The sequence below is a fragment of the Rhinopithecus roxellana genome, chromosome 13, assembly GCF_007565055.1.
Source record: "Rhinopithecus roxellana isolate Shanxi Qingling chromosome 13, ASM756505v1, whole genome shotgun sequence".
Classification (NCBI taxonomy): Eukaryota; Metazoa; Chordata; class Mammalia; order Primates; family Cercopithecidae; genus Rhinopithecus; species Rhinopithecus roxellana.
This window is the reverse complement of record NC_044561.1, coordinates 47,175,083-47,198,175: the sequence shown is the minus strand read 5'-3', so window position 1 is coordinate 47,198,175 and position 23,093 is coordinate 47,175,083. Positions and strand designations below refer to the sequence as shown.

Genomic DNA, 23,093 nt, shown 5'->3' with positions numbered 1-23,093 from the left:
CTCAAACCCCTGCCTGCCTTGGCCTCCCAAAGTGCTGGGATTACAGGTGTGAGCCACTGCGCCCGGCCCTAAGCCACACAGTTTGTAGTACTTTGTTACGGCAGCCCCAGGCAACTAATGCATATGACATCACGCTACTAGCAACAGCATTTTTTAGTTGATCACTTTAAGAGTGTTCCTAAAGAGTGAACATTTTAAGAGCTACAGAGAATAATCTTTTGGGTTCACACAAATCATATGCAAAGTAACACAAGTCATGTGTCAATATCCAACAAACAATATAAAGAGCTTTATGGACCATCCTAATAATTTCATACATCTATATGTGTCCATGAAGAAATTCTAATAGGAACTTGGAACACCTTCTTCTTTTGATGGTGTTTTGTAGAAATATGCCAGGGAAACCAAGACAGCACTATAGGGAAAACATTTTCTTGTTTGTTTGTTTGTTTTTCTTGACCCAACATGGAATGAGACAGCACACAACACCATACGAGTCAGGAATCCAATGAGTATTATTGATTTCCTTACTCAAGGAGGACATTGTTTCCAGGTATCGTGGTATCTGGACAGAATGTGATTCATTACAGAACAGAGTTTAGTGAGGCAAGAAGTGAGAGAGAGAAACCCCAGGCTCCTACCCAGAGGAAAAAGTTACTGAAAAGGAGGATCCCATTAGAAAGTGGTCTCGTGAATCAGGTGAAGTTTCCCAGCGTGATTCCTGAAACTGACCTCAGCTTCTGGGCCACTCAGCAAATGGAGGTGTATGAAGAGTGTGTTAGTTGGCCAGGGCTGCCGTAACAAAGGATTATAGACTGGGCGGCTCCAACGACAGAACTGTATTTTCTCACAGGTCTGGATGCCCAGAGTCCGAGATCAAAGTGTCAGCAGGGTCGTTTCTTCCTGAGGCCCTTCTCCTTGGCGTGTAGATGGCCACCTTCTCACTGTGCCTTCGCACAGTCTCTCTCTGTATGTGCGCACGTCTGTGTCCAAATTTCTTCTTCTTCTAGGGACACCAGGTATATTGGATGAAGGCCCATCCAGATAACCTCATTTCACCTTAATCACCCCTTTATGATCTTATCTCCAAATGCAGTCACCTTCTGAGATACTGGGGGTTAGGACTTCAACATATGAATTTGGGGTTGAGGGTCACAATTCAGTCCACAGCAAACACCCTGACAGATATAAGACTTGTCAGGTTCAAGGTAATGCCCTCCTTCACACTGACCCTCTACTAGGGGTGCTCAGGATGACAAGATCTCAGCACCACCGCGAAACACACAGCAGCTCACTGGCCCTTTCGGATGCAGAAGCCACACTGGGCAACTCTATTTAAAAGGTTGCTTCAGCCTGAGCACCAGTGAGGCATGGCCCACCCAGCTGTTTGTGAGAAATCAGAAGTTACTTTCCTAATGCTGAAATTTTCCTCTGTCACACAGAGATGGATGGGCCTCTCCAACTACACACAGAGAAAGCCAAAACCACCACGTACCATTCCCAGAAAACAGAAAAATCTCTGTTCCAAGGCTAGTTTTTCATTCTCTCCACTTGCATGTAATTGTCACAGGCCCGTTATTAAATTGTCACACCATTTCCCCATCCAAGGAAGGAACAGGGCTGATAAGCAATCAGCACTTTGGGGGGAATTTTCTCTTCGAATTTGCAGACCGGAGTCTCCGGGACTCGAGTTTAACAGCTGCTTCGGCTCTTAACACACAGGAAGTCTGAGAGCCCTGGGCCCCTGCGGCAGGTTGAATGATGACTCAGGAGACACAAAGTTCACAGGTCTCGTGAAGGGCATTTCCCCAAGACCCTAATTGTTACATATGCCAGAGCATGTCGTGTGTCTCCTGGGCCTTGAGTGACATAAACACACTGAATGTATTTATCATCCAAATTCTTCATCTTGCTGCTCTTTCTCTTACAGAACAAGCAACGAAGCAGACTTTGCCAAAGAAAGAGACCAGGACTGATTCTGCCGATTTTTACCTGAGATTCGCTAAAATCCTGGGACACTTAATCAGTCACTGTTGGAAGAAACATGGACTTTTCCACTGTAATAGTGGAAAAGTGATTCACAGCTTAGCTCCAGCTCCAGGAGGCAGGCTCCACTGGGGCAGATTTGATTCTTGAGCCTGTTCGCAGTGCACTTGGTGCCTCAGACAAAAGCACCCAATGGAGGGGACCTTTTGGGGGGAAAAATCCAGACCCCACTTGGCTTGCCAACTCTGTGCCCTAGAGCAAAGGATATATTTTCCTCCCGAAATGCTGTCTGTTTGCTAAACCATGCACCTTGCAGCTGCAACCATTCAAACAGGAAGCCTTTGTCCAACTGGGCTGCCCAGAGGGGACGCCTTTTCTAATTGGCCCACTTGAGGATGTGCTTTTTTTTAATTGGTTGACCCAGAGGGGAGGTCTTTTTCTAATTGGTCTGGCAAGGCACAGCGTTTCCAATGTGTACAAAAGCCCACACAGGTTATCAGCAGCTCTGCATAAAAAGGGCCATCATTAAGTGTTTTAATGAAAAAACAAACGATCATCTCCAAGTAAAGGTATCATTTGTGTTATTTTTTAAGCTAGTTACAACGGGGCAATTTCCCCAGCAGTGAGTATTCTGACATCACAGTACACCTGGCAAATGGCTTGAGATGCAGAATTTTGAGCCTAAAAATGGATTTTACGAAAATGGAAAGAGCGTTCCGTGAGTGTAGAGGGAATGATCTGGAAAAAGGAGAAGTCATCAGCTATTTTCTCCTTTCTCTTTTCTTTCTTCCTTTCCCTTCCCCTAGGCCCTGGGATGACCTTCCCTTCCACAACAAAGAGGTCTTAGACATGCTTTCTTTCAAATTTGACATTTAATACTTTAAACTCCAGAATTAGCTCTAATTCAAGAAGCATTCCTGTCCCACAGGCAACAGGAAGCAATCAATATTCTATTCTCACACCAGAGGACAACTGGCAGCCAAAAGCAGTTGAAAAGGTACCAAAAAAACGCAGCCTTGGGGAAGAAGGGAGAAACCACAGGAATTGGAAACCCAGAAATTTTGGCAATAAGAATCCAAGACAAAATTCTCAACGCAGTCCCGGAATCTAAAGGGGCCTTAGATCACATTGGAAATGACAGAACTTCTAGCAAAGAGTCAGTGAAAAAATGCAGCAAGTTATCCCCAAAAACACAAACATGGGAGAAAGTGTAACCCTTAAAGGCAGTAACATGTTTTCCTGAGTGTTGAGGCAAGAGTTGCCTACCCGATCAAAAACGTGACAATTAAACTGTCCCACAAACTTTCTCAAACCATACTAATCTAGTAACTCGTGGAGGATCATCTATCAATAGTATTCTTTCTTCCACTGTCAAAATGATTCTCTGCTGTTACAGGACACTCAGTGGCAAAAAGGTGACAAGGAGGTAAGGTCAGTAAGGATTCCAGTATCACACTTCTACAACGATGTCATCAATCCCAGAAATATAAGGAGATCCAATAATACCCATGTTGGGGCTCAGGACACACCAACCACCCCGAAACATGACTATAGGAGACCAGAACATGACACTCCAATTATAATTTTTTTTTTTTTTTTTTTTTTTTTTTTTTTTTTTTTTTGAGAGGGAGTCTGGCTGTCGCCCAGGCTGGAGTGCAGTGGCCGGATCTCAGCTCACTGCAAGCTCCGCCTCCCGGGTTTACGCCATTCTCCTGCCTCAGCCTCCCAAGTAGCTGGGACTACAGGCGCCAGCCACCTCGCCCGGCTAGCTTTTTTTTTTTTGTATTTTTTAGTAGAGACGGGGTTTCACCGTGTTAGCCAGGATGGTCTCGAACTCCTGACCTCGTGATCCGCCCGTCTCGGCCTCCCAAAGTGCTGGGATTACAGGCTTGAGCCACCGCGCCCGGCCTCCAATTATAATTATTTGGCATAGTTTGAGCTGGTTATCCTGAGAAACTGCAAACATAGAAGTAGCTCCGAAAAGCTGTTCTTTTGCAAATAATAATAATAATATCTATAAAGAAAATTTATGTATCAGGAAGAGAGTTGCTCCAGGTAACTTTTGTTACCTGGAAGACTTTTATCTGCAAAACAAGACAATCTTTATTCACCACCATACATTCCTTCCCCTCATCCTCCCATAACGCATCGCCACTACCCCCAAAGCCTCAAGCCTCTATTCTTTTCTGTAGCTCAGGATGCTGTAGAAGCTTCCATGACCTGGCCCTTCTTGGAGTCTCATATTCTGTGGGACTCCCATGCATACCATGGCCTTAAATGTGGTTTTCCTCCTTCTACTCTGTCTTATGTCAGTTTAATCTGTAGCCCAACCAAAGAAGTAGAAAGGTGGAGGGAAGACATTTTTCCCTCCTCTACATCCAGAAAGAGCAAAAAGTGAAACACAGGAGGAGGCAGAGAAGCCAGGAATAGTGAGAAGCCTTGAGGCAGGGGGCAGGGTGAATGGCAGGATGCTCCCTAGGAAGCACAGAAGCTGTCAAGAAAAGGAGGTCCAAGGCAGAGGTGGGCAAGAGGGAAGTGGAATCCCAGGAATGCAGACCTCCGGAGAGGCATTCCGGTCCTCAGGGAGGTGTTGACGGAAGAGGCGCCCCCATCATCTTTTGCCTCACCTCACTTTATCCTTAAAACAAAACGCTGTTATCTATGATAAACTGAGTGGGTATCTGTTTCTTACCACCTAAAAGACCCTAAATAATACATACTTTTAAGGCGTAAATACAACTATGAAAGTCTAAATGAAGAGAACAACCAACCACCATTTCTTTTTTTTTTTTCTTTCCTTTTTTTTTTTTTTCAGAGAGAGTCTGCCTCAGTCACCCAGGCTAACGCACAGTGGTGTGATCTCAGCTCACTGCAACCTCCGCCTCCCGGGTTCTCCTGCCTCAGCCTCCCAAGTAGCTGGGACTACAGGCATGCGCCACCATGCCTGGCTAATTTTTTGGAATCTTTTTAGTAGAGACAAGGGTCTCACCATGTTGGACAGGCTGGTCTCAAACTCCTGATCTCAGGTGACCCGCCCACCTTGGCCTCCCAAAGTGCTGGGATTACAGGCATGAGCCACCACGTCCGGCCACTGTTTTTTGACTAACACAATAATGACTGTATTTTCAGGCTATGTGCTTTACACACACACACACACACACACTATATATATATATATATATATATACACACACACACACACACATACACACATATACACATATATATACACATATATATACACACATATATATACACATATATATGTATTTTTTAAAAACCAACTTCTCATTGAATACCATGAGGTATGGTTATCACCATTTTGCAGATACAGAAGCTGAAGTTTAGAGTTTTTGAACACTGTGCCCAAGATCACACAGATACCAAGTAGCAGAAAGCAGATGGGGCCCCCAAGCTGTCAGTCCCCACAGCCTGTGCTTTAGTGCATAACACCAACAGGTTAAATCATTATGTAACAGGTTAGAATCTATAGTCAAATACCCCTACCCAATGCAAAGATTTTTCTGCAGACAACTATGAAACACTGGACCCACTGATCATGTATAAGACAAAACCAACAACAAACCCTCTAGGTTACTTATGCATCAAAGCAATGAGAGAAAACTAAAGATAAAAGGCTATTGGATTGATTCCACAAAACACAACATTTCTATGTGCCTCTGCCCCCTTCCTAAAATAAAAGCACCATAAGGTGAATCAAAAGGCAAATGACCACCTGGGAGAAAATATTTGCAACATAAAAAAATGTTAAATAAAGTTTAAAGTTGCTTTCTTACATATTTTAAGTTCAGCCTAATGGTTTATCTGTACATAGTGAACTGTAACCTAAGTTGCATGTGTAAACAGGATCCTAACAGAATGTGTAAACAGATGTGTAATAATACATTTAATAGTATTATTAAATGTAACCTACTCTTGTACCAATCACAGAGTCTGGGCCAATCACAGGTGTGTTCACAGGTTCAAATAAAACAAATGCCAAGCTGTAAGCAATCCAGCTGTTTCTTTCTTTTCTTTTCTTTTCTTTTCTTTTCTTTTCTTTTCTTTTTGGTTTGTTTGTTTGAGACAAAGTCTCACTCTGTTCCCAGGCTGGAGGGCAGTGGCGCAATCTCCTCTCACTGCAACCTCCACCTCCTGGGTTCAAGCTACTCTCACGCCTCAGCCACCCGAGTAACTGGGATTGCAGGGGTGGGTCACCATGCCCAGCTAATTTTTGTATTTTTAGTAGAGACAGGGTTTTGCCACATTGGCCAGGCTGGTCTCAAACTCCTGACCTCAAGTGATCCACCCACCTCGCCCTCCCAAAGTCCTGGGATTACAGGCATGGGCCACCACATCCAGCCTGTTTCTGTACCTCATTTCCATTTTGTCTGGTTGGGGGTCAGGGCCGGGGGGTGCTCTGTTCTCAAATCATTCTTGGCTCAATTAAATCGTCAAATTTAATTTGTCTAACGTTTTTCTTTGTAAACAAAAGCTAATATCTGTAATACGAAAAGAGTTTCTATAAACCAGTAAGATAAACAGGAGAAAGATGGGGGAAAATTATTAACAGTTCATAAAAGAAGAAACACATTTTCAATCAAGTACACAAATTATGATTAGCCTTACTAATTATCAAAATGCTCAGTTAAAAAGTCACTTTCATATCTGTTGTGTCACTTGGTATAACCTTTCTAAAGTGCAATGTGGCAATGTGTCAAAAGCCTTCCAACTATTTATCTTAAGGAATGACTCAGAGATGAACATACAAGGATAATAACAGCAGTTATCACGTTTCCAGGGAAAATTTTGAAACAACCTCAATGTCCAACAATTGGGAACTGGATTTAAAAATCACAGCAACTCCAAATAATGGAATGCTATGCATCACCAGAAATCAAACTTTTAAAGAATATTTATCGGCTGGGCGTGGTGGCTCACGCCTGTAATCCCAGCACTTTGGGAGGCAGAGGCAGATGGATTACCTGAGGTCAGGAGTTCAAGACCATCCGAAGCAACAAGGTGAAATCTTGTCTCTACTAAAAACACAAAAATTAGCTGGTCGTGGTGGCGGGTGCCTGTAATACCAGCTACTTGGAAGGCTGACGCAGGAAAATCACTTGAACCCAGGAGACGGAGGTTGCAGTGAGCTGAGACTGCGCCATTGCATATCAGCCTGAGCAATAGAGCAAGACTCTGTCTCAAAAAAAAAAAGGTATCTAAAACAGAAAGAGTGGATAATGCAATGTGATTAGTATAGTAACAAGTGGCAAAATTGACAATAAAAAAGTATGTATAAGTGGCCGTGATTTAGATGGCAACTATCAAATATGAGCCCAAGATTTCTTTTGATCTGTTAAAAATCTCAAATATTCTGGAATATACCTGTGATAGTTAAGTCACAGTATAATAAATCAGTTAAGATTTAAAGAATTTTAAAATTCTTAATGCTCGATCAAAAATACTTAAAAATATATTATTTAAAAAATATTTATAGTTGATCATAGAAAAAACACTGATTTATATTAGACTTTTTAAAAATAAATGCGCTGTTGGGTAATATGTTCCTTTGAAATCTGGAGGACATAATTCTAAGTCTGAACCCTGGAAAGAAACTATCTGTTACCCCACACATTCTCAGGTACTTTCTCAGCTGCTTTAATGGCCTTTATGATAAAAAGCCCACTCTTGATCTTGGAAAAAGCATCTCAGAGTAATAAATTAGGTGAGAGTACAATAGCCATCCAGCACCTTCCCTCCAGAGAGAAATTCAAGTTTTATTATGTCAAATTGGCCTTGAAATTGCAACTACTTCTCACAAATGTTAGCTTTTAATAGAATAAAATGTCACCCTATGGGAATGACACTATGCAAACCTGGAGACGTGCTTTCAAAACAAGTTTTCGTTATTAGTATTATTAAATGTAAATGTTCAACTGAGAACTGAGTCATCGACTAGTTTTTCTAATTAAATTTTTAACCTGGAATCAAGAATGCACGGAGAAAGCTACATCAGAGCAGCAGTAATTCCAACTAAAAACCAGATTATATAAGTGATAACACTTATCTTTATCCATTTGGTTTCACTAAGGTAGGGCTCAGATAAAATGTTAAAATATTCTGATCTCAGACTCCACAGCTAACTTTCCCTAAGCCTGCTTTTCACCTGGGGCACTTCCTCATTCCGTTTGCCTCTGATGTCCTTTCTCAGCCCAAGTGAGGACTAAGCAATGGCTTGGGAAAGCTGGTCTGGCTCCAAATCGTCGGCAAAATAAGGCAAAAGTGCTGGGTATTTTGTTTTGTTTTTAATAGGTAATCTGTGTTCATTCTCGTAGGAGGATGGTTTAATGAGGAGACTGGAAGGGACTGTTCACTGCGCGACATAGGAATGCACTTCCAGCTTCACGATGTGATTCAAAACCTCTCTCCCCTCTGGCAGATTTTTCAACCCCCAGCGCAAAAGAGAAGTGCTAGAGATAGACTGAAGCTAACCAGAGCTACCCAGAGAGCTACCAGTCCCCACTGCTTCCTTCATTGAGGAAGTCTGCTAACAAAAAGGTATATGTGTGTGTTTATATTTAGCATAGTATTATATAATTTATATTTAATGTTATATATAATACACAAATACATCTGTGTATATGCATGCATTTATATATATACACACACATACATTTGTGTGTGCATATACAACACCCATTTTTTGTGTGTTTGTCTGTTTGTTTTTTGAGGTGAGCTTCACTCTTGTTGCCCAGGCTGGAGTGCAATGGCCTGCAATCTCGGCTCACCGTAACCTCCGCCTCCTGGGTTCAAGCGATTCTCCTGCCTCAGCCTCCTGAGTGGCTAGGATTACAGGCATGCGCCACCACACCCAGCTAATTTTGTATTTTTAGTAGAGACAGGGTCTCACCATGTTGGACAGGCTGGTCTCAAACTCCCGATCTCAAGTGATCCACCTGCCTCGGCCTCCCAAAGTGCTGGGATTACAGGCGTGAGCCACTGCATCTGGCCTAACACACATATTATTAATAGCTCAAGCTCCTCATCTCACAGTGAATGCATAAAGATGGTAGACCAGTACTACATGTGTGAGAAAAGCACCCCTCACTCCCTGGTGGCACACATGGATGTTATTGTTACTCACAAAAGCATCCCAGTAATGCCCAGGGCTTTGCGCTTTACTTCTTCACTGATTCATGACCTGATTGGCTACTTATTAATACTATTATTTGGAAACCTGCAGTTTGGACTCCAAACACTCTGATGAAATGTTTTCCTGGGTGAATGTGGTTTTGGCATTATCTGAGGGGCTTCCTCAAATCCAAGACTTCCTACATTAAACTTGAGAGAGTCCTAGGCAAACCAAGATCCTGGTCATCTCTGCAAAATCAGGACAACAGTACCTACCACAAAAGGCCACTATGAAGAGTAAGTTGTCTTATGTAACAAAGCATCCAAGACATGGCCCAGCAGATGGTACGAGATCCACAAATGTTCATTATTTTCGTGATCAGTATGACCTCCTCAGGGTCAAAGCAAAATCCATGTACCCATTTCTTTCCTGCAGGTTTTTATTGATTTGGAAGGTTATGCAATCCGTGTTCTGCTGCAGATAGACAGGGGAATCACTAAGAATCCAAACTTCATTCTATCATCCCTAAACCGAGCTGGCAAGGCTCCCTGAAGGTGGTTGCAACATCCACTGTTCCTTTGTCTCTTAGCACCACGCTCTGTGCTCACGGGGCACCCACTACTGCTGCACACTTTAAAGCTGCCACACACAGAGCTCCGGCAAAGAGCCAATGGTGACAAAGAGAAGAGCTTCACGTACAAAAGCGTCTGAAGAAAGGCAGAAAGACGGCCTGACAACTTACCAAAAAGCCTTGGGGTCGAACGTAAGACAACAAGAACTCAAATAGAGGATGAAAACAGCATTGGTGATGCAGGGAGGGAGCCCAGAATGAAATCAAATGGCTCAGAAAATGGGCAAGAGAAGCAAGCAGGATTGCAAAATGTTTTGGCAGGAATGTGGTTTAGGAGACTAATAAACTTATTAAAAAAAAAATCACAAAGACACAGACTCCAAAACTACATATATCTCCATGGGAAACATCCAAAATAAAATGTATGTTTGCAAATAGCAACTTCTCCCATCTGTTGCAGTGTTGCTACATTTTCTCAGGAAAGAGCAAGGGTCCGTTAACAGTCCCCTGACACTGCAAAATATTGTCTGGTTCTGGTTGGTTACCTGTCACTCAGATACCTAGGTGCCTACCTAAATTCCTGCAGAAAACACAGCTGTTCAGGGGCCAGGAGTTTTCTACAGAGCACCAGCCAGACAACCCGTTCAACATAGTCATCACCCAGACAGGCATACCCACAGCAGCAAGGAATGAGAGAAACATACAGCGCTTGCAGAACCAGAGCCTACCAGCTTGGACAGTACCCCCTAGAAGGCTGTCACATGTCTTAGGAAGATTAAACCATGCTTAGATCCATTCATAAAATATTTTCTGGCCAGGCGCAGTGGTTCATGCCTGTAATCCCAGCACTTTGGGAGGCCGAGGCAGGTGGATCACCTGAGGTCAGGAGTTCGAGACCAGCCTGACCAGCCTGACTCCATCTCTACTAAAACTACAAAAATTAGCTGGGCATGGTGGTGTGCACCTGTGATCTCAGCTACTTGAGAGGCTGAAACAGGAGAATCGCTTGAACCTGGGAGGCAGAGGTTGCAGTGAGCCAAGATCCAGCCTGGGCAACAAGAGTGGAACTGTCTCAAAAAAAAAAAAAAAAAAAAAAAAAAAAAAAAAAAAGGATTTTCTGAGCATATTCTCTGTACCAGAAACTATTCTTGGCACTGGGGATAGAGCAGTGGTCTCTCCTCATGGGGCTTACACTCTAGTGGGGAGACAAACACATCAACTCTAAATATATGCCATGGGATCAGGTAATGTTAAAGGTTTAATTATGTCCCCCTGCCCAAAATTCATCTGTTGCAGTCCTAACTCCAGTACCTCAGTACTTTATTTGAATACAAGGTCTTTTTTTTTTTTTTTTTTTTTTTGAGAGTCTCATTCTGTCTCCCAATTTGGGGTGCAATGGCACAATCTCGGCTCACTGCAACTTCTGCCTCCCAATCAGGTTCATGTGATTCTCATGCCTCAGCTTCCCGAGTAGATGGGTTTACAGGTGCGCACCACCACGCCCAGATAACTTTTGTATTTTTCATAGAGACAGGGTTTCACCTTGTTGGCCAGACTGGTCTCAAACTCCTGACCTCAGGTGATCTGCCTTCCTGGGCTTCCCAAAGAGCTAAGATTATAGGCATGAGCCTCTGCGCCCAGCCCCCTGAATATGAGGTCTTTAGAGAAGTAATCAAGTTAAAGTGAGGTCATTAAGGTGGGCCCTGATCCAATTTGAACTGGTGTCCTTATCAAAAGGGAACATAGGCCAGGTGTGGTGGCTCACGTCTGTAATCCCAGCATTTTGGGAGGCTGAGGCGGGCGGGTCACGAGGTCAGGAGTTCAAGACCAGCCTGACCAACATGGTGAAATGGTCTCTACTAAAAATACAAAAATTAGCCGGGTGTGGTGGCGCGCACCTGTAATCCCAGCTACTCAGGAGGCTGAGGCAGGAAAATCACTTGAACCTGGGAGGCAGAGGTTGCAGTGAGCCAATATTGTGCCGCTACACAACAGCCTGGGCAACAGAGCAAGTCTCTATCTCAAAAAAAAAAAAAAAAAAAAAAAAAGAAAACGAAAGGGAACATTTGTACAGAGAGAGACAGACACCCGTGGAGGACAGACAATGTAAAGAGACACAGGAAGAAGACAGCCATGGATAAGCTGAGGAGCGGGACATGGAACAGATCCTTCCTGCACAGCCTCAGAAGGACCCACCCTGCCAACACCTTGATTTTGGACTTCCAGCCTCCAGAATGAGAAACAGTAAGGCCTTGCTGTTCCAGCCCCCAGGTCTGTGGTGCTCTCTTATGGCAGCCCTAGCAAACCAGTCCAAGTGGGGAGGAGGGACAAAGCAGAGAGTGACAGGGGACAAAGCATTCAGAGATGGTCATCAGGCCGAGGCCACAGGAATTCCAACAGCAGGGCCCGCCTGTCGGCCCCACCAGGGCTACTCCTCAGAGGGCTTCTCAAGTAGACAAAGCCCCTCAAAGAGTCCCAATGTACACTGCCACGCACATGCCTTACTGTATTAATACTCGGCTTAGTATATTTTAAGTCCAAGTTACGTAGTGGCTCTTGCTCCCTGAAAGGTTTTCATTTCCCTCGATACTCCCCCTTTCTCTTTCTTCTCAACCACTGTCTTAGTCAGCTTGGGCTGGTGTAACATAATACCATAGACTGGATGCCTTATAAAGAACAGACAGTTTGGCCAGGCATGGAGATTCGTGCCTGTAATCCCAGCACTTTGGAGACCGAGGCGGGTGGATCACCTTAGGTCAGGAGTTTGAGACCAGCCTGATCAACATGGCGAAACCCCATTTCTACTAAAAATAAAAAAATTAGCAGGGCATGGTGGCACGCACCTGTAGTCCCAGTTACTCGGGAGGCTGAGACAGAAGAATCACTTGAACCCAGAAGGTAGAGGCTGCATTGAGCCAAGATGGTGCCGTTGTACTCCAGCCTAGCCAACAAAGAGTGACACTCATCAAAAAAAAAAAAAAAAAAAAGAGCAGACTTACCTTTCTCACAATTCTGGAGGCTGGGAAGTCTAAGCCTAACACACCAGCAGATCCAGTGTCTGATGAGGGCCTGTTTTCTGGCTCATAGAAATGGCACCTTTTCTCTGAGTCCTCATATGGTAGAAGGGCAAACAAGCTCCTTTAGGCACCCTTTATTTACTTTTTTTTTTTTTTTTGAGACAGAGTTTTGCTCTTGTCACCCAGGCTAGAGTGCAATGTCGTGACCTTGGCTCACTGCAACCTCTGCCTCCCAGGTTCAAGCAATTCTCCCGCCTCAGCCTCCCGAGTAGCTGGGATTACAGGTGCCCACCACCACGCCTGGATAATTTTTGTCTTTTTAGTAGAAATGGGGTTTCACCATGTTGGTCAGGCTGGTCTCAAGCTCTGGGCCTCAAGTGATCCACCCACCTCGGCCTCCCAAAGTCTGGGATTACAGGTGTGAGCCACCAGGCCTGGCTTTTTTTTTTTTTTTTTTTTTTTCCTCACTACAACCTCAGTGAGGCACCTACTATAAGGGCACTAATCCCATTTATGAGGGTAAATCTCATCACCTCCCAAAGGCCCCATCTCCAAATACCATCATACTGGAGGTTTGAATTTCAACAAAAGAATTTTGGGGGACACAAACATTCTGATCATAGCAACCATCCACCATAAATGGTACCACCTTTCCCATGAAGAGATGATGAGACATGGATTCACAGTTGTTCTACTTAAACCAGCAAGAGTCAAAGATTTCCAAAGATCATCCCACACAGTATCATGCCTCTCCCTTGCAATCCAGGCATGGTAAGGGTGGGGGCAGAATCAAGGGTGCTTAGTCCAGGGCCATGGTTGCAGAACCTACCTACCTAGCCTGAGTGTGTATAATCTGCAACTTTAGCCCAACTGGCACTGGTGTTAACAAACCAAGGTGATCCAAACCCTCAGCCCAGTAATCTGCAGACCTCCATTTAGTCAGCAGAGCCAACAAGGATGGGCAACAAAGCAGTGGCTCTTACTATTTTAGAGGTAAACAACTCCATTTAGAATATGCTGAAACCCATGGACCCTCTCTTCAGAAATATGTTTACATGCACACAATTGATAGGGCTCTGTAGACCTCTAAAACTTATCAATATCCTTCTCTAGTTCATGAACTCCCAAGAAATAACTTCTGCAAATGGCAAGAACCACAAAGAAAAAGAGAAAGAATAATGGGGAGTGAGGGAAGATGGTAGACACTGCAAAAATACATCACTCAAAGAGGACTAATTTCCTTAATAGATAAAGAGCTCCTACAAATCAATAAGAAAAAGGCCAAACACCCAAAAGAAAAGTGGGGAATGGACATGAACAATGAACAGAAATGAAGTACAAACAGTTGAGAAGGTATGAAAATATACTCAACTCCCATGTCAATAAGAGAAACAATAAATAAAACAAGATACCCTGTTTAATACACTAGATTGGCAAAGATCAAAATGAGTACCCTGTTGGCTGACATGTGGAAAAGCAAACACTCCCATACCAGATGGGTGTGATTATAAGTTGGGAACCCTTATAAATTATAAGGGTTATAAATGTGATTATAAATTGCCAACCTCTATGGCAGGCAGTTTGGCAATACTTATCAACAGTTAAAACAGACATACCTTTTGGCCTAAGACTAGGAATTTACCCCTCAGATACACTGAAGGGTCACATTTATAAAGTGACAAATGGAAATTGATATTTACCGCACTATGGTTTGTAACAAAAAAAAAAAAATATGTACTACCTAAATGTCCATCAACAAGGGATGATTAAGTCAACACGATTCCTCTACACAGTGACTACTATGCAATAATTAATTAACATAAAGAGTGAGGCAATTCTGTAGTAGTCATGGGGAAGGATGCTCAAGACATTGCTAAGTGAAAAAGCAAGATAATGAACAGCATGTACAGTTTAAAAATACATCTGCCCTGGTGGGTGGGAGGGATGGATGAAGAGAAGCTGGTTCATGGTTACAAACATACATAGATAGAAGAACTAAATTCTAATGTTTGTTAGGGTGACTATACTTAGCAGCAATACTTTGTATATTTCAAGGTAACTAGAATAGAGGACTTGAAATGATACCAGCCCATGGAAATAAATACTCAGGTGATGGACACGTCGATTCTCTGGCTAGATCATTACACATTCTATGCATGCAACACTCACATGTACCCCACAAATATGTAAAATATTTTGTATCAATAAAAGAAGAAAAATCTGCCCATACCTACACATTTACAAATATGTATGTGGGTTTCTATGCATATAGGGTATCTCTGGAGGGAAACACAAGGACTAGGAGGAGAGGTGACCTCTCATAAGAAGACCCAGGAACTGAAGAGCCCAGATAAGAAGCAGTTACTTCTCTCTGCAAACCCTCTCAGAACCTTTGAATTTCAGACCATGTGTCTGTATTACCAGTTCCAAAACTTAACCAAACGCATCTTGCAAACACAAAGATGATTAAAAACCAAGAAGAACCCAGTGATTAGAAGTTGCATAGCTAGGGCAGAGTGGCCACCATAAGAGTGCTAAGAGGATGTTAACAGGTGGCTCTACCCTGAATAGTTATTTTCGTCCATGAGAATGTCCCAAACTGTTACTCTACTCATCAAAAATCCAAATTCCCACAACTCCTTCCACAACTTTTCCTACCACTCACAAGTGATGGGGGAGGGAGCGTCTCTTCCCAGGAAAGTGCCACTGTCTCTGAAGTAGGCATGTTGGGCCACAACTTGGCCCAACTCTCAGTTGCCCCAGAGTTCTCAGGAAAAAAACCCATAGAGCATATAAAGGGAGCTTTCAACCTTGTAAGTACCAAGAAACACAGCAGAGCCCTGATGGTTCTAACCTAAGAGAAATGTGAGGCCAGAAAATGTCCCAGCGTGTGGCACATGGAATCTGCTAATGAGATGCCATGCTGGCTGCTCCCTCATTTCAGGGTGAGAGACCACAATTGAGCTGCAAGGTAGGGCAGGATGAAGAGAAGCTGGTTCATGGGTACAAACATACACAGATAGAAGGACTAACTGCTAAAGTTTGCTACGGGGACTATACTTACCAGCAATACTTTGTATATTTCTTTGTTGTTGTTGTTGTTGTTGAGATGGAGTTTTTGCTCTTGTTGCCCAGGCTGGAGCACAGTGGCACAATCTCGGCTCACTGCAACCTCCACCTCCCTGGTTCAAGTGATTCTCCTGCCTCAGCCTCCCAAGTAGCTTGGATTACAAGCACACACCACCATGCCTGGCTAATTTTTTTATATTTTTAGTAGAGACAGGGTTGCACCATGTTGGCCAGGTCTCAAACTCCTGACCTCAGGTGATCCACCCTTGGCCTCCCGAAGTGCTGGGATTACACGCATGAGCCACCACGCCTGGCCATACCTTGTATATTTCAAGGTAACGAGATGAGAGGACTTGATACCAACACATGGAAATGATGACTACGCATATCCAAGTGGGCATGGAAAAGATGCCCACGTTGTCTATGGTCCATAGGGTATGGACTCAGATGAAGAACCCTGGACTCTGGCCCTGTCTGTTTCAGTAAACGGCAAATGCTGGGCTGTACCCCCAGATTCCCCATCAGTGCTGAAGAATTCACTCCCCCAGGAGTGAGCTCTCCCCAGGAACCGCCCTCAGCAACTGTCCTGTCCAAGGCCATACGCCTTGCCTGGGCAGCCCCCATCAAGGACTGGCCCATGCAGAAATATAAATCCCAGTCCTCTCATCCCAAGTTGGCCAGCTCTGAAGGGCCAGCTCAGCTCCAGCACTCACCACAGCATGGGCGGGGGCTTTGGCTGAGAGGGGTATTGGAGCCCAGCTTCTCCCTCTGCCTAGTGCTGCTTTGCCCCTTTCCTTGCAGAGGTCAGTTCTGAGAGTAATCCCTAAAAGCACATTCATCTCCTTCCCAAGATCTGCTTGCCAGGAAATCAGACACAAGCCAATACTGACAGTCTAAAAAGGCGCCGGGGCTTGAACTATGCTCCCCCAAAAGATACCTTCAAGTCCCCTCGGTGCCTGTGGATACGATCTTCTTTGGAAATAGGGACTTTGTCGATGTCATCGAGTTAAAATGAGGCAATTCTGGATGAGGGTGCACCTCCATCCCATGACTGGTGTCCTTATAAAGAGACAGGAAGAGATTAAGAGACAGAAGAGACAGTCAGAGGGAGGAAGACTGTGTGAAGACAGACACAGAGACGGAGTGCCGCAGTCATAAGCCAGAAAATGCCACCACCAGAAGCTAGAAAGAGGGAAGGAAGGATCCTCCCCGTGGCTACAGAAGGAGCACGGCCCTGCTGACACCTTGGTTTTGGATTTCTGGCCTCCAGAACTGTGAGAGAATAAATTTCTGTTGTTGAAGCCACACAGTGTGCGGTAATTTGTTAGAACCATCCTAGCAAACTCATAGAGAATGTCAGCGAGAAGAGCTACTCAGGGCACCCTTCTATGTCATCCATGCAGGCAAGAACACCCACAAGCTTACCCACCCCAGGGCTGCTGCAGGCATCTAACCAGAATGTGCACGGGAGAGGGACCCTGAAGAAAACCATACAACACTGTAGCACTGGGCTGGTGCTGATGATGGAGGAGAGGGAACAGCTCTCTGAAATTCACAGAGGCATCCCTCTGCTCGGGGACTATTCAGGCCCTGTGTTTCTAGCTCTTTCCTGCTGGTCATCTTACCACCCAGCGGTACCTCCTATCAGAAAGTGTGAAATTCAATTCAGGTCAGCACTTAGACCTGGGCTGAGTAGAGAAAGAAGTTTCACCCATCAGCTAAAATAAGGCCTGGGGATTATCTACGGGTCTCAATTAGCCAAGACAACAGGTCTCTCCATTACCATAAATAATCAACAGAGGGAATATATGTTCCAAGGCAAATGATACCCTGTGCCCAAGCCACCTTCCCACAGAGAACACCACAACCTGTCCCTCTCTTCGGGGGCACATGGCTGCCACTCCCCACCCCTTCTGGGCAGATAAACCCTGGGACCGATGATGGCCGCGCTGACCTCCAATAGCTGGCAGCATGCAGAATTCTATAGTCTCGCAGACTTGAGTCGGATTGGTATGCACGGGTAGCTATAGCCGTGACTCAACACCTGCAGAGAAAATGTAGGGTTGTACTCCTCTCCGTAGGCACCGTTTCTGCACTGTTGCGCTGACTCAAAGCACCCTTTGAAGTCCATAGGACCTGTATCAATGAACACTAGGAACCAGGCCCTACGTGCCAATTTCCATCATTCACAAGTACTTCAAAAAGATGAGGCAGAGCAGGAAGTTCAAAAGAATCCGCCCGCAACTGCAGAATGCAATCTCCGAAATTACAGGCAGTGCCTTGTCACACAGGGCACACCAAGCAGGTGCTTTGCAAATGCCTCCTTCTTGCCAAGAAGTCCCTGCCAAGGATTAATAGGAATTTCCAGTTCTCTAAGCATTTCTTGTTCCTCAGAGCGATTACCCCTAAATTTCTAGCACTTCAAAAATACAGGATTTAGCACCTGTTTGTTTCAGAAATACTTGCTAAAAACAGATCTGCCAAAAGGCCACCTCTCAAATTAGTCATATTTCCTGCTCTGAAAAACATAGTAAATCGTATTTTTAGTAACTCCTTCACTCCAGGTATCTGGCACTGTCGTGCTCTAAGCATGATCATTGGCAAGTCAGTAAGCAGGCAACCCTTATTCTTAGCCTAAAAATAGTTCCGATGGAAGTGACAAGCAGGCTTATTATTTTTTAACCAAGGGTTAGAACAAGATACTTCAACATCTTAACCAATCATTTTATATACTCAACTTTGTATCTCAGTGAGACTCAATCACAAAAGAAGGTAACCGTGGCATGGACTGTCTGTTCTTGTTTTGTAGTTTGCCTGCCTACAATATCTGAGATACACCTACTCTTTTCTCGATTCAGCTTTTCCAACTATATTTCTTCAACTTCTATCAATTTTTTACAAAACGTAATAACCTGTCATGTGCCAGAGACCATGCCTATCCTGGTTCATGGTATTATGAACCAACACCAGGGTCCCTGCAATTCTCGTGTGTCAGCCATCCAAGCAGCTGGGACTACAGGTGTGTGTCACCACACCCAGCTAATTTTTGTATTTTCAGTAGAGATTGGGTTTCTCCATGTTGGCCAGGCTGGTCTCAAACTCCTGACCTCAAGTGATCCACCGGCCTCGGCCTCCCAAAGTGCTGGGATAACAGGCATGAGCCACCACGTCCGGCCACTAAATCAAACTTCTAAGGAATTACCTAAATATATTGCTGATGACAAAGGACCATTGTTTTACTGATTCCTTACAAACATTATTTATAATGTCTGTATTAGAAACATTATACGTGGCTTCTAAGTTGCTTCTATTTTAAGTTTAATGTTTATAGAAATTTAAAATCTTAAACTTTTTTTTTTTTTTTGAGATGGAGTCTCATTCTGTCACCCACGCTGGAGTGCAGTGGCACAATCTAGGCTCACTGCAACCTCCACCTCCCAAATTCAAGCAATTCTCCTGCCACAGCCTCCCAAGTAGCTGGGATTACAGGTGTGCACCACCACACCTGGCTATTTTTTGTATTTTTAGTAGAGACAGGGTTTCACCATGTTGGCCAGGCTGATCTAGAACTCCTGACCTCAAGTGATCCACCCACCTTGGCTTCCCAAAGTGTTAGGATTGGCCTTAGTTAGGCAATACCCAAAACTCGAGTGGGGATGGGGACTCATTTTAATTTAGCAATCCTTCTCAGAGTCAAGCATACACACACACACACACACACACACACACACACACACAACCATTTTAATCCCTACAATCTGCTAAAACCCGAATCTATTAGTTAAGCATTAACTGTGCTGGATTTGGGAGATAAATGCTATTAATGACACCATTGTTTCTTTAAAGCCAGCGACTGAGTGAACTAAAATCCAGATTTCTCCCAATGCCTGCAATCCCTGAAGCACCGATTCTCCCCGCGGGGGAGAAGCATCCCAGGAAACCAAGTTTTTCCAACACAGACATCTCTCCCCTGCCTCCTTCTCCACCCGAAGAACCACCATCCTTAACCGCAGTCCATCAGTGGGCCCAGGGGAACAATTTCACATCCAATTAACATCTCCTGTCATTGCAACAATCAAGTGAGATTCATCATTTAAGAAAGATAAAACGGGAGGGAAAGGGGAGTGGGCACCTGCGGGAAGCAGCGAGTGTCTTCATGTGAATCCTATTTGGGCAGGAATTCCCTGCATGTCCGGCTTCCCAATGGGCCCAGCACAGAGCTCCAGAACCTAAGCCCTGGCTGAGCTCTGAATCCACCCCCAGGCAGTTCAGCCCAAGCCAAGAGTTTTATGGTGCAAAAATGCGCTGCTACAGAGCCAGAGGCACAGCACAACACAGCAAAGTGGAGAGAAGCCAGAAGTCTGCAGCAGGGTAGGCGAGAAGAATGTACTTGCAGTGTTTGCCATTACATTGTCAGCATAAAGACTCGCCTCTTTCTGTTATGTTTAGAGAGGAAATATGCACGACCAGACTGAATCCTATATGTTTCCAATGAAAATAAACTTCCATCGCCAGTGCCAACAGGAATTTACACAGGGCCAGAAGTGAGCTCACTCTAATTAGCCGACTGTGTGACCTCACAGCATCCTTGCGCCCTGAACGGACTCGCAATGTGGAAGTTACACAGCTCACTACGAAACGAATCGGATGGAATCGAAGAGTAAAAGTGTGCCTCGCTTCCTGCGGACTAGAACGAGGTTTGGAGGTTTTCCCTTTTTTTTTTTTTTTTTTTTTTTTGAAGAGTTACTGAAGTTCATACTGAACACATGGGAATGCAGGCACTTTTAAAAACTACTCACTTTAACCCCACGTACCCATAATAAAGGGGTGCTCACTCAGAACGGCTGTAGGGAATACAGGGAAAATGACAGGGGTGACAGAGACCTGCACTCACAGGCAAGAGGCTCCAAGACAAAGTGGGGAAATGGGGGGAGGGGAACTAAAGGTGGGGTGAGGCTGGTGACAGGCAAAAAGGGCAGGTTGGCCCTGTGACCAGGGGTTTCACAGGGCAGCCCTAGGCTGGGCAGAGGTCCCCAGGAAGAAGGCAGAGGACTTGGCTCCCACGCCACCTGCTCGGTTGGGAAGTGAACTCCGCCTTCCCTCCTTGCGGCTGATGGCTGATGGCTGACGCCTCCCTGACCCACAGACCACATAAAGGAGCGGGTCCCCCTCCAGGGCTGAGCCACCCCCAGCCTGGGGGCAGCCTTGAGCCCGAGATGACAGGAGCTTGGGGCAGCTCCAGCCTGGATTGGCTCTGAGCTCTGGCAGCTCCAGCCTGGGGTGACCTGGCCTCAAAAGCAAGTCACCAGCTTTTGGGTTTCTTCTCACAGCTCTAAATGACACCTTCCATCTACCTGCCCCTCGCCTGGCAAGGGTTCACAATCACCTAACTTCCAGCAAGGCTGGCGAGGCGCCCCTTTCGGTCTCGGGGAGGTCCCTTTTCCCTTCCCCTCTTCTAGAAAGATAAGAAGGCATCTCCCAATCTCTGGGGAGGTATCTGTAGTTCTGCTCCTGCCAGTAGCAGGGTCTTCACTGCAGTTCCCACCCTGAGGCTGGAGGGCACAGAGAAGCTGGGGGAACCGAGAGAAGGGGATGAGACGGAGAGAAGCGGATGAGAACGGCGGGGATGAGAATGGTGGGTGGTATGGGCGGCAGGGGTGGGAAGGTTGAGTGGATGGAGAGGAGCACAGGTTGAGGGATGGACAGGTGGAGGGCGGAAGCACAAACCCTAGCCTGAGCACGAAAAATTCCCTAGCTGCTCGAGTCCACAGGTGGGGAGGAATGCAGGATCTCAGCCTTCCCCCACCTCCTCCCAGAGCCCAGGACGGGGATCAGACTCTAAGCTCCCCCAGAGGATGGCTGTTAGCTTTACGACTCCCCCCGCTCCCCCCCCCCCGACATAAGAGCCCAACTCCTCTAGCCTTGGTTTCCGCCTCGCCACGGATCCGCAGCCCCTGCCGGCCCGGAGGGCAGACAGGCCCCATCCCGCCCCCCGCGCTGGTGTCCGCCAGGCGGCGCCCTTCCACTTGCAGAACTGCGGCGCGGGACGCTTCCCCCCGCACTGCCGTCCACTCCCCAGCCCCCAGCCCCCGGGCAGCTGACCCCAGGCCGCCCTTCGGGAAAGGCTGCGAGGGGCTGAGTGCGCGTTTGGCTCGACCCCTCTTATAACCCAACAGGAAAGCGGGCGGAGGGGGAAGGCGCTCGGCCCGGGACTGTGCACTGGGACTCCCAGTGCAGTGCTCCCCGCGGGGTCCTGGCCGCCGACTCCCGCCCCTGTCCCCCAGCCCCACGGCGCCCGGGCGACTCACCTTCTCCCCGGTCAGCACGTGCAGCCCCTCGCGCACCTTGGCGAAGGAGCCCTCGCCCAGCTTCCTACTGCCGATGAGGTAGTTGCCCACGCGCTTGTGGTGCTGGAAGTCGCGGAGCCGCTCGCGGGGCACGCCGCTCACCCAGGCCGGCAGGAAACTTCCCTCGCAGGCCGCCGCCGGCCTGGCCGCGTCCTCCGCGCCGCCGCCGCCCCCAGGCGCCGCCGGCTCCCCCAGGAGCCCGTCCCCCGCCGCCGCCGGCATCGCGCTCGCCCGCGGCCCGCGCGGCTCCGGCTGGGCTCCCGCGCTCGCAGCTCCTCCTCCCCAGGCTCCTCGGCTCCCCCGGCTCCTTCGGCTTCTCCCGCCGCCGCCCTGGGCCCAGCCCCGCCCGGGTCTCCGCACCCCGCGCCCGGGGCCGCTGCGATCACGCCCCCCGCGCCGCCAAGCCTGGCGCGCAGACAATAGCGGCCGCCCAGGGGACGCGGAACCGGGGACCCCGCCCCCAAAAGTTCTTCCTCGGAGGGTCGCCCGGGCCCCTTTCAGGACACCAGGATTCCGCCCCGGGTCCCGTCCAGGAGGCTAATGACAGTCGTCCTGCTCGGGCGCGCGGGGTGGGGCCCTGTCCGGCGGCGCCTGGGTCCCAGGGTCCGGGTGCCTGGGTGCCTGGGTCCCGGAGCCCGGGCGCCTCCGCCTCGCCGCCGCCGTCTGGCCCCGCACGGGCTCGGGTCCGGCTCCCGCGATCGCTCCTAGCCGTGCGCTGGGCGGCCGCTCCCGCCGAAGAGAAGCGCGGGGCGGGTTGCAGGCGCCCTCTGGAAGGCAGCAGAAGAAAGCCCCATTCAGTTTGAATTTGCAGAAATTTAATCCGGTCGCGGGCGGCGGGAACAGATGCGAGCTCCACTCCGCAGCCCGTGCACTTTCAAATCCCTAGTAGCCCCTCCTTCCCCGCGCGCCACAGTCAAACTCGACCCTCGCTCGAGAGGGGAGGGCCCGGGGAGGGGAGCGGTGGAGTGGAC

General features: G+C 46.9%; 1 protein-coding gene across 1 annotated transcript in view; it reads right to left on the bottom strand.

The window, feature by feature from the left end:
• HUNK (hormonally up-regulated Neu-associated kinase) overlaps positions 1-22,344 on the bottom strand; it is a 126,236-nt gene extending 103,892 nt beyond the window's left edge. Inside the window, exon 1 of the mRNA XM_030915155.1 lies at positions 22,084-22,344. Within this exon, the coding sequence (XP_030771015.1) occupies positions 22,084-22,344 (261 nt within the window). The remainder of the gene's footprint in view (positions 1-22,083) is intronic.
• Positions 22,345-23,093: the final 749 nt, after the last annotated feature.